This window comes from Dreissena polymorpha, chromosome 9 (genome assembly GCF_020536995.1).
Source record: "Dreissena polymorpha isolate Duluth1 chromosome 9, UMN_Dpol_1.0, whole genome shotgun sequence".
Classification (NCBI taxonomy): Eukaryota; Metazoa; Mollusca; class Bivalvia; order Myida; family Dreissenidae; genus Dreissena; species Dreissena polymorpha.
Window position 1 is genome coordinate 14,391,425 of NC_068363.1, and position 14,423 is coordinate 14,405,847.

Consider the following 14,423-nt stretch of genomic DNA (forward strand, 5'->3'; position numbering starts at 1 on the left):
CTCACAACTCTCCCTTAAATTAGGTGTTGGGTTCAAATTCGCTGTTCCGCGTATGGCCACAGTAGACAGATAAAAAAATAAGAACTAGTTTATAAAATGACATTAGCTTATTGATATTATAGAATTCAAAATCACACTGGGAGTGTGAACAAATTATATTTATAGAAAAATACCATATTAAAGAAGTTTAAACGTAATCACTTTTTTGTATAAACATTTGGAGACATTGAAATTGAAAAGCACACGTTTATAATCGTGTTTAAATATTGTTTTTTGGTATTCACTTTTTGGTGCATATTTCCTTTAAATAGGCTAATAATAACTTTTTCATACCTGATACATACAAACTTCGATCATACTTAATGTTGCGTTGCTTCTTATGCTCCACTTTTGCAGGGGAAGGAAGGAGCCTAGTCCCTGTCCCCTTCCGTCTTTCCGTTCTAGCGTATTTCTTACCTTCGCTTCAACATATTTCTGTGCCAAGCGCATCTCCGCAACAATTATTGAGGCTAAAACTAGCGTGTGACTCGGCTCTCCTCCATTTTGAGTTCGAATTTTACGATGAAACCAAAGAAGTGGCCTTCGTTTAGCCAAAAGATGCAATGGCATAAATGTTGTCGCGCATGAATATAAAATATTCATCCTGTAAAATCGAAGCTTTCCATTTATATAAACCAGCATGGTGACTCCAATTCCAAACCAGGTCTTTTTTACAAGTGGGCAGATGGTCTTTTTTAGTAAAAAGACACGCGTTTGAACAAAACATAGTCAACTAATTCGATATACTGAAGTAACTGTCTGGAAGTGAAAGTTCAAAACAGACTATTATGGCGATCATAATGTGAATCATGAAAGTGATTCACAAGCTTTTTGAAGCAATCATTATAAACAGCAACGGTTATGGTAGAGACTTTTAGTCACACACCCACTTAAAGAATTGTTATTTGAACTTAATTTTAACTTTTCTGCATCAATGTTTTTAATCGACTTATACATCACAAATTATAATTCCATTCAAACAGAAACGTTGTGTCATTTCAATCCAAATGAAAAAAAAACGGACGGTCAGTGAGACGGACAGAGAGACAAACAGACGGGCATTAAGAAAGACAAACGACGTACACAAAAAGGTATACAGACAGATAAATATATAGACAAATGGACACGCAGACAGACAGACAAACAGACAGACAGACACTTTGCCACTTTGGCGTCATTTAAATGTCAATGACGTCACTAGGAGGGCCGGCGACACTTAGACATGCTGGCACATACGAACGTGCCGCTGAGGTAACACATTGTTACTTTGACGTCATTTGCAACCTTCGCTGGCAAGGTCAGCGACTTTGCACGTTTGTTAATCTCAACAAGACCCCATTCTATACATAGATGGTGACGTCACTACGTTATTGTCACCTCTAAGACGCATCACATTCCCCTGGTTTGGGAAATTATGCTTTCGCCAAAGTACTTCTGCGTAGGAATGAAATGATAATAATGAAAGAAAAATCGTTTATTATTGTATGTTTTAAACGGAATCTTGTTTAAAGAAATGTTATTTAATTATGTTTAAATGTGATTTTGAATCTCTTTTAAGACTGATAGCAATTATAAGAAGCAAGATTACCTTACCTACTTTCGCTTTCACTTTTCACTCGAAAAAGAAGTGCTACCCACAATTCCTTTCGCGTTAGTACACAGGTCAGTAAGACCGGTGTGTACACAATGACCAAGACCCTTCAAATGAAGTCAGTCCGGTCGTTATCGGACGTCATATGGTTGTGTTGCTTACGTCACCAGTTGTCACTTTGACGTCATTTTTAACGTCAATGACGTCACTTGGAGGGTCGGCGTCAGATATGCTTGGTAGATTGAGCGAAACATTGTGCCCGGTTTCATGAATGTCGGTCAAATACTTTGCCACCAGCAAAGAGAGAACCGCTACCATTATAAGGAAATCGGGCCAATGACGTCGCTATGGGCGTTTGCACATAAGCGCCTCTCGCAAACGCCTTTGAAAATAGTGAAAATTGTGCACACGTGTAGCGCTCTTCAAGACCAGTCGCATGACGTCAGTCCGGTCGTTATAAGAAGTCATATGGCCGTACCACTGACGTCACAAGTGGTCACATTGACGTTATTTGTAACGTCAACGACGTCAATGTGAGGGTCGGTGACGCGTCAGGTATGCTTCGCACATTCAGCCGAACTATTTTGAAAGGTTTCATGAATGTCGGTCAAATATTTTGCATCCAGCAAAGAGAGACCGCTACCATTATACAGGAATGCGCGATTAGGCCATTATGGGCGTTTACACGTAAGCATTAAAGCGGCGCCGCACGTAAAAGCCTTTGAATTTGGTCTAGAATTTGGCACGCGGGTAGAGCTCAACGAGACCCGTCAAATGAGGTAATTTGTAACGTCAACGAGAATGTCGGCAACGCTTGAAACATGCTTATCACACCGGGACCCGTCGAATGAAACAGTCCGATCGTTAAGTAACGTCATATGGCGGCGCAGCTTACGTTAGAACGTAAGCCTTTGACATTTTTAACGTCGACTACGTCACCAGGAAGTTCGGCGACGCTTGAGACATGTTTGGCAAACCGAGCCAAACAAGTATGCCAAGTTTCATTACAAATACGTTGCATCAAGCAACGAGAGAACCGCTCCCATTATTAGGTATGGGAGCGATGGCGTCACTATGGGCGTTAACACTTAATCGTTAAACTGGCGCCGCTCCTAAACGCCGTTGAATTTAGTCGCAACATATGGCAAGCGGATAGAGCTCACCGAGTCCCGTCAAATGACGTCAGTCCGGTCGTTAAATAATGTCAGTTGGCGGCGCCACTTACGTCAGAACGTTAACCTTTTGCGTCATTTGTAACGACGACGACGTAACCGGGAGGGTCGGCGACGCTTTAGACATGATTGGCACAAACTGCAAGAAAAACTTCTTTTATATTTTAATAACTTGAGATATTTGCAAAATTAAAAGTGTTTTCGTCCCAGCCCGTGTGTAATCATCTGTCAACCAGTTGATCCTGCATCATGGTTAACTCTTTCAGTGCTGGAACCGAATTTTGAAGGCCTTTGCAAACAGTTTGGATCCAGATGAGACGCCACAGAACTCGGCGTCTCATCAGGATCCAAACTGTTTGCTATTCTGATAGTATTCTTTGAAAAAAAATCGATGAAAATGCTAATTTTAGAAATTCAGCAGAAGACATTTTAGCAGACAACAAATTTTCCATCATGCAAAAGGTTAAGAACAATAGCATTTGTCTAAATTTCCAGAAGTTTGTATTTATTAAAAATTACAGTATTTAGTGCATTGTTTAGTGCATTGTTTTTCTTTAAAACAAATGAATGGCACAAGTGCTTTGTACTATTGTAGGTTGTTTGCTGTTTTATGCTTCTAACGGACCAATATATATTACAAACAGTTTTATTCATATATGGGAAAAGTAAGACAGTCTAATGCCGCAGATGACGAGGTTTCAAATGCTTTGACATTATGGCGTTTTAAATGGAGAAAAGAGACTTGGTTTCAAACCTGGCAGTTTTAAACCTATCAATTTATCTGCCGAAAGAACAACACAAGAATTGAACTTTGTTGGGAAGATTGCAACGAAGAGTCAAAGGATTCTATACACGTGAGGCGGAGACCTCCGTTTTTATAAAACTCTTCGTGCTCAAGTAAGATTATAACTTTTCAAAGTTACGGTCGCAATTTCGTGACATTACTACTTATTAACTGACCGAAAGGTGAACTTGTTGGGGCATTGATAATGAACACGCAATACAATTCTGTACTGTACACATGAAGACGAAAAGATTGGAATGATACGACATCTGGTTCTACACAAATTAGGTCACCAAAGATAATTGTACAAAGAAGCTATCGCGTTTTAAGATACCTATTCGGTTCTGTTTACATATAGTAACGATCAGTTGTATTCGCTGGTCCTAGTTTATATAAACGTACTCCCAGAGCCTTTGATGATTTTTGCTGAGAGTTGAATTATTGCAACTATCGCTGGTCCTTATCATGACTAAGGTTTATGAGATCCATCACCATGGTAACAAAGACATGATATATACTTTTTTGTATTTTTGCTATTTGAAAAACTAAGATACTTATAGAAAGGTCATAGCTTACTCGTGGTAACTCTTGGGGATAATATAACTAATTCGTTGTAGCGGCTTAATCAACATATAAGAATCCTCGCAGTTTTAAACGCGCTGCTCCGTCCGATTAAATCGTCCAAAATTCTGTATTAAGTAGCCCTTGTATCCCCCATTTGTAAACAACCATTTGTAAAACATATATTTTGAAATTGAGCCTCACTCTGTCAAAAGGGGGTTTAAGTCTTGTGCCTAAAGTGTTGTCCCAGATTAGAATGTGCAGTCCGCACAGGCTAATCAGGAATGACACTTTCCGCCTAAACTGTAATTTTGCTAAGAAGAGACTTTCTTCAAATGAAAAATATCATAAAAGCGGAAAGTGTCGTCCCTGATTAGCCTGTGCAGTCCGCACAGGCTAATCAGGGACGACACTTTACGCGCATGCATTCAACCCCATTTTCACAGAGCACAGCCCATTTGTAATGTCGTTGTCACCAGTAAGTTGACATTCTCGTTCCCACGAGTTACAAAGTCGCTCCAAAAAGTGGGCTTTGTCGTTACCACAACTTCAATATCTCGTTTTGTGTGACGATGACCATGACTTACAAACTCGTTACTGCGACTTACTAACTTGTTTACAAGATTCGCTTAGGCGTAACCGCGCGTTAAATGTCTCGTTCCAACGACTTGTTTGTTTAAAATAAAAAAGCGAATGCCCCATCTGTGCCAACGTAGCTCAGGTTTTGGTGTTGGGAATTTTTATCTTTAGTTGCAGAAATAGCTTAACCGCATATTGACTGCAACGGTACGCTGTTCCGCATCTTTATTACTATTGAAACAAGACCACGCGCAGATGGATGTCGTATCGGGGTTATTCTTATTCACTTCATTGGTGTTTGTAACATGCGCTGCACCGCAAACTGGACCGAAAAATGTTTTGTTTATTGCGATCGATGATATGAGAGCGGATTTAGGATGCTACCAAGGTGCCGACTTCCCGTCACGTGATGACCCTCAGATTCACTCGCCAAATATCGACGCTCTAGCGCGGAAAAGTCTCCTTTTGAAAAAGGCGTACGTACAGCAGGCGATTTGTAGCCCGAGCCGAACGTCATTCCTAACGTCACGGCGACCGGATACAACGCATGTTTACGACCTACAAACCTACTTCCGCACGGCAACCGCGAACTTCACGACTATACCGCAGTACTTCAAAAACCACGGAAGAATAACCGCCGGTATGGGTAAAATATTCCACCCGGTACATGATAGTCACGAGGATTACCCATTTTCGTGGACGGAGCCGTACGTCCAGCCGCGACCATCGAGCTACGAAGCAAGCAAAATCAGTTATATGTACGTAAACGATTCCCAACTAGCAGATGACCCTCTTATGGATTACAAAATCGCACAGGCTGCCGTGAGCGCTCTGCAGAACTTTGCAACAGGTGGCAAATATGCGGACCGTCCGTTCTTTCTCGCAGTAGGTTTTGCTAGGCCACATTTGCCGTTTGTGTCGCCGGAAGCGTTTACGAAATTCTACCCTGATATTTCAATTATCCTCCCGAGAAATCCTTACGCACCGACCAACATGCCGGACCCCGCTTGGTGGAAAAGTTTAGAGTTGATCACTGGTTACACGGACATTGCAGCCTTGAACTTCCACGGGCTAGTCAATGAGACGTTGCCGCCTAGTATCGCGCGCGAGTTGAGAAGAGCGTACTTTTCAGCGATATCGTGGGTCGATTCGTTAGTTGGCGTCGTTTTAAATGAACTGGAACGCTTAGGGCTTTCCAATGACACTGTTGTTTCTCTTCTCGGCGATCACGGATACCACCTCGGGGAGCACGGCATTTGGACGAAGCATACAAATTTCGAGGTAGCCACGCATGCGCCGATGATGGTTCGGATCCCCGGCCTCACCGACAACGGAATCATAACGGATCGCCTAGTGGAATTTGTGGACTTGTTTCCAACGCTTGTGGACGCGGTCGGTTTACCGCCGGTTCCCGTCTGCCCCGAGAATTCACAAAACGTGCTCTCTTGTACGGAAGGTGTGAGCTTTATGCCGCTGTTTCATAACGCAACAATGACGTGGAAACCCTCTGTGTTTTCGCAGTACCCGCGCGCAATGCAACACGTACCCATCATGGGATACTCACTGCGTTCGGATCGTTACCGGTATACGGAGTGGGTCGCATTCTCGTACCGGACCCACAAGCCAGATTGGACCAGAAATTACGGCACGGAACTGTATGACCACCAGACGGACCCCGACGAGAACTACAACATGGCGTCCGACCAAGCGTTTGCAGACCTGGCGAGAAGCCTGTCCACGCGTCTGCACGCAGGCTGGCGCCAAGCAAGTCCGTCCACGCAAGCCAGTCCGTCCATCAATAACCCAAGTATAATTGGGTGAACTTCATTTAATAACTGTTATTTTATGAATCATACAGTTTTTCATTTCAGAATAAAAACTAAATGCGGATAACCACGATCGTTTTTTTGCATTTACTAAATTAACCACTACTCATAACGCTTGGTCAGTTGTTAGATCTATAGGAGTATGCCAAACGCACTCCTCTCGTATTTTAAACATACAATAATTAACCTCGACCCAGCCCTTCGAACCTCGCACATATTTGTCTCCCCAATAATAGGTTAGTGTTGATTATAGATCAGGTTTATCATGCGAGACTTAGAAAACAAAAAACACGAGCCTTGGCGAGTGCTTTTTTGTTTTCGTGCCGAGTATGATATACCTGATCTATAGTCAACACTAATCTATATGTATCCTGCCTCTGTTGCAAAAAATTGACCAAATAAAGCAGGGTCGGATAAACTAGTTGATATCCGGCAGTACATCACGTGACCGTGATCTAACCGTAAGTATGTATTCCTACGCGCCGATTAACATGTTAACGTGTTCTAATATTTGACCTTTGAAATTTATTGGGACGTATCATGAATGTTATCGTTATATTATATATCATCCTTTTTTCTTCTTTAAAACATATTACCAAACCAGCTCTCCGTATTTATCATTTTCATTTACTTGATGACGCAATTTATGACGTATCTAGTGTGACGTCATTTCTCAGACAAAACATACTATCTAGTTTCTCTCAGGATTTTAGGGACAACAATTTTGACGTGGCGGTTTTAACAGTATTTTTTCAAAGAATTTAAAGCATCGAACGAATCATAAACGTATCCCGGATTGTGTGTTTGCCATTCATAAGTGTTAACTTCGATAGGAATAAAATAATTCGCTACGACAGGATTACGATTTCGTAAATAATAATTTGGGTCAGAATGGTTAGCATTCGATACAAACGCTATAAAAAAATAGTGTGGTTTAAAAAACATTTCGATACAGATGTAAAAACAGAAATGGATTTCGACAAAGGGATGGAAGAACAGAAAATGAATGTGTATATCGTTGTTAATGTTTTGTTATAAACAATGGATTAAAGTTGTCATTAAGGTGAATAAAATTTAGTTATTGTTTTGCTGCTGCATTTTGTTTTCATTTTTGTACCAAAAAAATATCACATTCTCGATTCGTTTTTTATTTCTTCTCATATTTTCAATAGGAAAGTTCTATAAAAAGGAACAGTTTAATGTGGAACTTTTTTTACGTGACACAATCGGTAGTTATTCGGTCGTCAGGAATATAGGAGGCCCGACAAGAATTGTTATATCAATTAATCATTTGTCTTTGATAAAATGTGTCAACGGCATGAGGCAGGATAAATCGAATACATGGTTGGTGCCGAGATGAAGAAAGTTTATCCGGTTCGGCCCGAAAAAGAAAAATAGGGCGAGCTTTATTTTCTTTTTCTAAGCCTCACCGGATAAACTTTCTCCATCACGGCACCAACCATGTATTCTCTATTTCTATTTATCCCACTTTTTATTTTGTAAACATTTTTGTTTAAACAAAATTAGTTTGACTGGATAATTTCGCTGGATTTATGACGTCATTTCGTCGAAATATTGACGTCATTTCCTGCCGTTGATTATAGATGATATTTAATCAACGGTGCTTGAATCAACCAAATTCGCTGTAAAAGTGGGAAAAATGAGTAAAGCGTGACAGCCGTGACAGCTTTCAGTTATAGCCATGAATGCCTGAGTAGTGGAATACAAGTTATCACATGAAATGTGTGAGCTGGTTAACTGAACGCGGGTATATGCTTGAAATATTGTTAACAACGGCAAAAAATCCAAAAAAAAAAAGAGTAAACAAACCAATAAATAAAAAAGCATATTTTCAATTTCACAATTTACCACAGAACAGAATAAGTTCAAGAGTAGGTGCGGCGATTGTGAAAGTATTATGTGCTATGATCATATGTTGATAAACAAGAGTACCATGATGGTCATAAAGCGCTCACCTGATTGTAAGGTGGAAAAACTATCAACAATTAGACCTGGTTACATAATATTTTACTTAAATAGACACAGTTTTAAATGTGGTCTATATCTTGCCGAGAAAAAACAGTCATACTACGTTTTGCCGTAATGAGGGAAACATTAGATGATGAGAGAACTTTTATTTCAACAAATACATATACATATTTACACAGTTGAAATAAACCTTTATGGTCCTTGATCAACACAGATCAAATAACATGATGTATTCATATTAATATATTCATAAAACAAAAAAAACAACAACAACAACATGGTTTTGCATAAAAAACGTTATGGTTGAATAAACAATAATGTTTTGATACCGATCCTACATATCGCATCCAATAGAAATTCAAAATCAATTTTCTAAAGAAACATACAGTTTTTACACAGCATATATTAATTTGATATCTCAATATTTCTAACATCAAGTTCAAAAATCAAATTTCAAACAAACTGTATGTTCTTCAATACAACTACTCAGAGCGCCGGTAATGAACACGCAAATGTTTGCAAGATCTTATTTCATGGAATCAACTAACATCATATTTTTAACATGACATATATCACATATCATGATGTCATATTCATATTATATTATGGTCCTTGTTCAACACATATCACATATAGCATGATGTAATATTCATATTATAGTATGGTCCTTGTTCAACACATATCACATATCATGATGTAATATTCATATTATATCATATCACATATATTGATGAATTAATCATATTATATTATGGACCTTGTTCAACACATATTACATATCATGATTTTATATTCATATTATATTATGATCCTTGTTCAACACATATCACGATGTACTATTAATATTATATTATGGTCCTTGTTCAAGACATGAATATGTTCATATTATATCAAAAAATCATATATAATGATGTAATATGCCTTATATTATGGTCCTTGTTCAACACATATCACATATCATGATGTAATATTCATAATATATTATGGTTCTTGTTTAATACATATCGCATAACATGATGTAATATTTATATTATATTACAAAAACATAAGTACAATAATTCTAAGGTTATGAGATTTGAATAAACAGTACTGAGACTTGAATAAACTCATCAATGACCCTGTTATCATGGACGTATGGTGATTATTAGAAAAACGAGTGCAGAAAGGGAAAGCTAACTCTTTCAATCATTCTCACAAGAAACAGCAGAGTTTTTTCTCTTTCTAAATGATCCGTTCAGAATACCCAAAACCGCTAGACTTAATTGATATGGTTTAAGATTCGAGATTCAAATAAAATATTGAAAATCTTAATCACCGATTGTATCATTTTGTTGCGATATACTTTACTGAAATAATTGAACTTGTTTCATCACTACATCCAATAATGCATCTCTCTTTTACATGCATATGATCCTACCACACTAATATTATGCAATGTGTATACATCACCATGGGTTAAAAACGATTCTTATTTTATAAATCACTATACATATATTAAAATGTATCTGTAGTCATGTAATACACGTATGACACGTAATACTTTGGCTGTATGGTGTCGGATATAGAGAATACATGGTTGGTGCCGAGATGGAGAAAGTTTATCCGGTGAGGCTTAGAAAAAGAAAATAGGGCGAGCTTTAGCGAGCCCTTTTTTTCTTTTTCGGGCCGAACCGGATAAACTTTCTCCATCTCGGCACCAACCATGTATTCGATTTATCCTGCTTCATGCCGTTGACACATTTTATCAAAGACAAATGATTAATTTACATAACAATATAATTATTCTTGTCGGCCTCCTACATTCCTGACGACCGAATAACTACCGATTGTGTCACGCTAAAAATAGTTCCACATTAAACTGTTCCTTTTTATACTTTCCTATCGAAACTATTAAGAGAAGAAATAAAAAACGAATCGATAATGTGATATTTTTCTTGGTAAAAAAATGAAATCAAAATGCATCAGCAAAACAAAAACTAATTTTTATTTACCTTAATGACAACTTTAATCCATTGCTTATAACAATAAATGTACAACGATATACACATTCATTGTTTGTTCTTCCATCCCTTTGTCGGAATCCATTTTCTGTTTTTCCATCTCTATTATCGGAATGTATTTTAAACCACACTCTTTTTTGATAGCGTTTGTATCGAAAGCTAACCATTCTGACCCAAAACCCAATTAACGAAACCGTAATCCTGTCGTAGCGAATTATTTTATTCCTATCGAACACTTATGAATGACAAACACGCACTCCGAAAATCGTTTATGATTCGTTCGATGCTTTAAAATATTAAAAAATACTGTTAAAACCACCACGTCAAAATTGTTGTCCCTAAAATCCTGAGAGAAACTAGATTAGTATGTTTTGTCAGAGAAATGACGTCACACTAGATACGTCATAAATTGCGTCATCAAGTAAATGAACATGATAAATACGGAAGTCTGGTTCGGTAATATATTTTTAAGAAGATAAAAATGATGATATATAATATTACGATAACTTTCATGATGCGTCCCAATAAATTTCAAAGGTCAAATATTAGAACATGTTAATCGGCGCGTATGAATACATACTTACGGTTAGATCACGGTCACGTGATGTACTGCCGGATATCAACTAGTTTATCCGACCCTGCTTTATTTGGTCAATGTTTGCAACTGAGGCAGGATAAAATTATTTATGCATACATTTGCAATGCAGAGACCCCAGTAACACCGACAGTGATTGCAATTTTGACATACTGACAAGTGAATCAGGAAACTGATAGTGAAATTTAGTTTATACTATGCCATAAACAATATAAATATTAATGCATTGTATAATGTGCTTTTCTCAGTTCGAAGGCTGATGTATTTATAGTGTTTTTAACATTTTTAAGATGCGACTATTTGACCAAATTTTAACCGAATCTGACCCAATTTCGAATATAGCCTAAATATTTTCAATAAAACATTCTGGCCAAGTTTCGTCAACATTAAATCATGAACGAGCCTTCTAGAGTGGGAAATAAGTTTTTCTAAAATTTGACCTGGTGATATAGTTTGTCAGTGCACTTGAACCAAATTCGAACTTGGCCTAGATATTGTCAAGATAAAATTTCAGACCAAGGTTTCTCTTACGATGACGTTAATATGTGTCTTCGAGAGTAATACCAAGCGTGTTGTTTAAAAACGTCGCTTCAAAAATGATAAAAAGATTTTACCCGGTTAAATTATGTTTGATCCCACTCGACCCAGATTCGCTCCTGGCCGAAGTAAAAATAAACATCTTCATTAAAGAGTATCAAGATTTAATCGCAAAGGTATCTTTTAGAGTGGTAACAAAGTTTTTCTACGATTTGACACGGTGACCTACTTGTTTACCCTTCTCTATGCACATTTGAACTTAACGAGTCTAACATGCTGACCAATATTCATTAAGATTAAATGTGTTAAAGGGGCGGTCAACCAGATTGCTATATATAACGAAAAAAAGAAAAGTTTTAGAATACCGTCATTAAATGCTTTATATTTATTAATTTTATACATTGGATCCAAAAATCTCCAGTAAAAATCAAGAATAAAATTTAAAAAAAAAAAAAAATGTAAGTCCTGGAGTCCTGGATTTAAAAAGTCTCCCATTTAGACCACTCCCCCATCCATGTTAATACAAAAATTGTATTTTATACTTTATATTATCAATCCTCGTAGTTTCATAAAATATAACGACAACGACAGAACTCTGCAAATTACCTGTTAAGACATACTCAGTAAAATTTTATAACCAATTATACTGAAAATATGAAAACTGTTTTCAAGTAATGTAATATACCAGTAGTAATATTTTAATCGATATAAACTAATAATTGTAAAACAAGAGGGCCATGATGGCCCTGAATCGCTCACCTGACGGAAGTTTTACTATGAGTTGACCAGATGACCTACTTTATGACCTCAGACGACCCATATACAACCCAAGCCAGATTTCATCAATTAATACATTCTGACAAAATTTCATCAAGACGTGATGAAAACTATGACCTCTTTCATTTACACAAGGTTTTACTAGAAATGGCCTGGTGACCTAATTTATGACCCCAGATGACCCATATATGATCCAAAATAAGATATTATCAAGATAAACATTCTGACCATATTTCATTAAGATCAGATGAAAACTATGACCTCTATTGTCTACACAAGGGTTTTCTATGATTTGACCTAGTGACCTAGTTTCTGACCCCAGATAACTTAAATAAAATCCCAATCCAGATTTCATCAAGATAAACATTCAGACCAAATTTCATAAAGATTGGATGAAAACTGTGACCTCTATTGTCTACACGAGGTTTTTCTATTATTTGACCTAGTGACCTTGTATTTGACCCCAGATGACCCAAATACAATCCCAACCCAGATTTCATCAAGATAAACCATCCGACCAAATTTTCTTAAAGATTGGATGAAAAATGTGACCTCTACTGTATGCACAAGCACATTGTTGACGGACGCACGCACGCACGCACAACGGACGCCGGACATCACACGATCATATAAGCTAAAAATACGGTATTTTAGAACTTTTCTTTTTTTTCTTGATATATAGCAATCTGGTTGACCATTCGTTTAAATACTGGTGTAAAAGTATTCAAATGCCATTGCATAGATAACCCAAAACTGTCATAATATGTTTAAACGCCAGGATGAATTAGGAAAACCCAATTGGGCTACTTCTGTTAAAAAATATTGTATTTAATTATTGCTTTGGTTATGCCTGTGTTTATCAGGATGTTGATAATGTCGGTGTTTTTACAACTGTTTAAAAATCGCCTTTAATAATTGTTGTAACACGCTCAACTGGTCAGGGAGTTTATGCAACTCGTCTAGATGTGAAACATACAGAATGTATAAATCATTGCCTGAACCAGAAAAATATATTTCGCTTAATATACCTTTCTTATTGAAACTGGTCGACATCTTGTTATAGAACATGATCTTAGATAGTGTTCACATTGTGAAGAAAACACGTGTGTGCTTGAATACGAATTTCATGCATTTGTCATTGTTCTAAATTTAACGAAGAACGAAATATTCACCTTTTTTTTGTTTGTCTTTTATTGTCTAATCAATCGATTTTAAAAATAAGTTTGAGGTCATAAAGAAATCATAAAGGATAGGGTCTGTGCTGCATGTATGACTAAAGAAACGGTGTACGAGGGTTTATATAGAGATTTACTCGTAGTATCTACCTCTGGTTCAAGAATGGCCCATGTCAGTTTCTGTATTTTGTATAAGCTAACTGCTGAGATCGACAAAACAATGTTTTACCCTTGCATGCTGGAAAATTTGTCGTCTGCAAAATTGTTGTCTGCTGAATTAGCATTTTCTTCGATTTTTTTTTCCAAAAAATACTATCAGAAGAGCAAACAGTTTGGATCCTGATGAGACGCCACGTTCTGTGGCGTCTCATCTGGATCCAAACTGTTTGCAAAGGCCTTCAAAATTCGGTTCCAGCACTGAAAGAGTTATCTGACTGCCATTATATGACTCAAATATTGTTAATTATTTCACGAAATGTCACGTATAAACGAAATTGGATGTTTGTATATGTATGTAGGTTATTAAACAATACAAACATGTTTCAAATATAAATGTGTCCCACTCACAGCGTGTGATTAATCGTTAAATCGGCCTCTTCGTACTCCTTTGCATAATAACGTTTGATAGTTTTTAAACAAATAAGAATGGGTATACATATTTTTAAATAAATATATTAATGCCGTCTTTTTGCTCAAACTTACTACTAACTTAAATACCAATGTGTGATAAACTGATAACAAAATTGTGCTTTTACTTATTTGTACACGATCGTCTTAAATCAGTTCCTGGTAACTTGT

General features: G+C 37.2%; 1 protein-coding gene across 1 annotated transcript; it reads left to right on the top strand.

Moving 5' to 3' along the window:
• The first annotated feature begins 5,086 nt into the window (after positions 1 to 5,086).
• On the top strand, positions 5,087 to 6,547 carry LOC127845876 (iduronate 2-sulfatase-like). Its single transcript, XM_052377052.1, has one exon. The coding sequence runs from the start codon at positions 5,087 to 5,089 to the stop codon at positions 6,545 to 6,547; it is 1,461 nt and encodes a 486-aa protein (XP_052233012.1).
• Positions 6,548 to 14,423: the final 7,876 nt, after the last annotated feature.